The 3,301-nt window shown below is 43.5% G+C and overlaps 1 protein-coding gene across 3 annotated transcripts in view; it reads left to right on the forward strand.

Moving 5' to 3' along the window:
• NR3C1 (nuclear receptor subfamily 3, group C, member 1 (glucocorticoid receptor)) overlaps positions 1-2,613 on the forward strand; it is a 65,771-nt gene extending 63,158 nt beyond the window's left edge. For all 3 annotated transcript variants that reach the window (XM_008947245.1, XM_008947246.1, XM_008947247.1), the window contains exons 7-8: positions 1,275-1,432; positions 1,967-2,613. In XM_008947245.1, the coding sequence (XP_008945493.1) occupies positions 1,275-1,432; positions 1,967-2,119 (311 nt within the window). In that variant the 3' untranslated portion in view covers positions 2,120-2,613. The remainder of the gene's footprint in view (positions 1-1,274; positions 1,433-1,966) is intronic.
• The last annotated feature ends 688 nt before the right edge of the window (positions 2,614-3,301 follow it).

A 3,301-nucleotide genomic window follows, 5' to 3' on the forward strand; every position in this document is an offset into this window, starting at 1 on the left:
TTGGCCACAGCCAGCAGAAGGCCCCTTTGTTTCATTTACAGTGAGAGACAATAGCTTTTCTTTCTGAGTACAGGCATTGTGTAAGTGGAACACTGTGGAACTTCTGAAAATTGAATAGCTGAAATTTGTATAGCTTTTTAACCCACAGCTTCACCATCTTAATTTATGTTTGTTGTGTTTCTGTGTAAGCTTTCCAAGAGCAGAAGAGGAGGAGGAGGAGTAAAGCAGGAATCCCCCGTGGGTCTAGACACGTAGCTCCCACACAGACATCACTCCAGACCTTTTCCATTTAGATTAGTGAGGCAGCAGCTGACATGTCACGTCCTGTGTCAAGAAGGCAGACAAGATGCTTCACTCCAGCATCTCTCTGATGCTGAGTGTGTAGGGAGGGCTGGACTTCTTAAGGAAGGCAGAGTGCTTCAGTGGCCTCTTCCCTCCCCTCTTGCTTTCAGTTGGCTTTGTCTCAGGTCTCTCTCTTTTCTCTGTCTTCAGCTTTTTCCATTCACTTCACCAAGGTAATGAAAGCATCTTAAGGACCACTGGAGTCCATGTGCTTGATCTGTCCTGATGTGTTTGTTAGTCCTTGGCCTTTAGAAGGACAGTCTAGCAGGAGGGCGTAGGGACAGGGACTCAAGATGAGTCTGAACACAGTCCCCAGGCCGTGGGTTTCTAACCCCCAGCTCCTCCCCTGTCTGGCACTGCCTCTGAGCCCCATCCCTGTTCCAGAAGCTCTGCTGAGACCCGAGTCCTCCCTGGCCTGGGCAGTTAGTTTGTTGTCCAGTCTCTGCGTTACGGCCTCGCCTGGATGCGTTATTTGATCCATGTCAGGAGGCTTGGAACTAGATGATCTTTCAAGGTCCTTTCTGAGCCAAGCCACCCTGTGATCCTGCCCTTGCTCCTCCCTCAGCACACAGCATTTTAGTGGATTCTTAACAATGTCACATCTCCCCAGACGTGGAGAGCGTGGGTGTCCAGCCCTGGTGGCTCTTCATCAAGGTGTTTCCAGAGATCAGTGTTGTTGCCTCCATGGCCTGGTTTCTTTTTCTCTATTTCCTTTTGAGCTACCATTTTTTTATTTTCCAGCAGTCCTGTGCTATTTTTTAACTAGTCAGCTGACTCAGTTTCCACTCTCTTTCCTTATCTCTCAGTTGTCATTTCATTAAGTCCAAGTCCATTTCTTCTGGTCATTTTCTGTGTAACTAATGTAAGAGAAGTTAAACAATGACCCAGTTCATAGATGTGTGATGTCTGAAGGGTTCGTGTCGCTCTTACAGTTCCCAAGGAGGGCCTGAAGAGTCAATCTCTGTTTGAAGAAATCCGTATGACGTACATTAAAGAGCTGGGAAAGGCCATAGTGAAGAGGGAAGGGAACTCCAGCCAGAACTGGCAGCGATTTTATCAACTGACTAAGCTGTTGGACTCTATGCATGATGTAAGTTCTTAAACGAATGCTGTAGATGTTGCAGATAAGTAAGTGGGGGGATACGACAGGGATCTCGCCTCTGTCCTTGTGTTTAAAGGGATAAATATCAGGGGGAGGTGAACGTGGTGCTTCCAGACTACTTCTGCAGTGGGCTTCACAGCTGTTAATTTCTAATTAAAATAATTCTCAGTCTCTTCAGTGTTTAAAAAAAAGATGTTGCTTTAAAATGGAGGAACTTGGAAGCCATAAACAGTTTTGCAGTCGTAGCAGAGAAGTTTATACACAGGCAGACTACTGAAGGGTCTGTGGAACTGTTTGAAAGTGCACTCAAACAAGGCATGGGGGTGTTTGTAGCATTAGTAGCGGTCTCATTTTGGAGGAATTTCAGCATTTGGGCTCTGTCCCTCTGCAGTGAGTGCCAGGAGTGGCGTGGACAGCACAGAGCAGGCTGGGCGAGGCCGAGGGACTTGGAGACCTCAGAGTTCTGTAGGTTCAGAGTTCTGCTGCTGGTGTGACAGTAACACTTTGCTTTGTCACTTGTAGGTGGTTGAAAATCTCCTAAGCTTTTGCTTCCAGACATTTTTGGATAAATCCATGAGTATCGAGTTCCCAGAAATGTTGGCAGAAATCATCAGCAATCAGATACCAAAATACTCAAACGGAAATATCAAGAAGCTCTTGTTTCATCAGAAGTGACTGCCTTAACACAAAAGGGTTGCCTTAAGAAAACGTCAAATGATAGCTTTTTTTTTTGTTTGTTTTTGTAAAGAAAAACCTACAGAACTTGTTCCTTTCGTCCTTGCAGCAGTGTACCTTTTGTAATTATGCACTACATGTGGTTTACAGAGGGCCAAGATTTAGGCTATAGAAGCAGCGGATTTCTCACAGTTGGTAAATAACTGGGGAGAAAGGAAAGGAAAATAAATCCTATTTGTCAGAAATTCTCTCTCCCCTCATACAACATCCACGGATGCATCCAAACCACCGGTGACAAGATCTGAGGCTGTGTTACGAACATTCTGCTAATTAATTTCTGCAGTTGGCTGGAGACAATTTTCTAGGCTTTTTTTTTTTTTTTTTTTTTTTAGTAAAGTGTTTTGGATTTTTTTTTTTTTTTAAAGCTAAGGTAGCATTTTGGTTTATGCATGTAACCTGAAGAAAGTTTACAAGTGTATATCAGAAAAGGGAAGTTGTGCCTTTTATAGCTATTACTGTCTGGTTTTAGCAATTTCCTTTAACTTTATATACCGTGAACTAGGCTTGTTCATTTTTTCTTACATAATTTTTTTGTAATACTTCAAGATGCCTATTGTACAGCTGTTTTTTTAAGGTGGGGCAGCTCGTAGCTTTCCTAAATGACCTCTAGAGAGTAATCCTCAAGTTATATTCATGTGAAAATGGGTTGGGCTTTTCTAACCTAACAGCTTTGAACTGTCAAAGTGACCGTAAAGATTAGGCATTTTTTAAGGGCCAGGGTGGGTGGGAAGAACACTCTCAAATCTAATTTAAGTAGATGTGAATGAAACAAATACTTTTGGTATATGTGCAAAAGTGTCGGATATGCAGATTCAAAGAAAATGAACCCAGTCCTAACTGGATGTAAACGAGCAGGTTATTTTATACATTGAAAAAAAAAAAAAGCCTGATTTTTGCATATAGTGCAACAGCCATAACTATTCAGAGTCATGGGCTGCATTGATGCCAAGAAGATCAGTCCTGACTGCCCATCAGGAAATTTTCAGGAAAATATGCAGAGCTTAAGAAAAGTTTACTTCTGTGTGGAGTTTTCTATACGCTTCAGTCTCTCCTCGTGCGAGCACCCACGGAAGGACACCACGGACTCCAGAGGCACGGGGGGGTCGCCCCAGGACTCCTCTC

This window comes from Merops nubicus, unplaced genomic scaffold, assembly GCF_000691845.1.
Source record: "Merops nubicus isolate BGI_N331 unplaced genomic scaffold, ASM69184v1 scaffold14599, whole genome shotgun sequence".
NCBI lineage: Eukaryota > Metazoa > Chordata > Aves > Coraciiformes > Meropidae > Merops > Merops nubicus.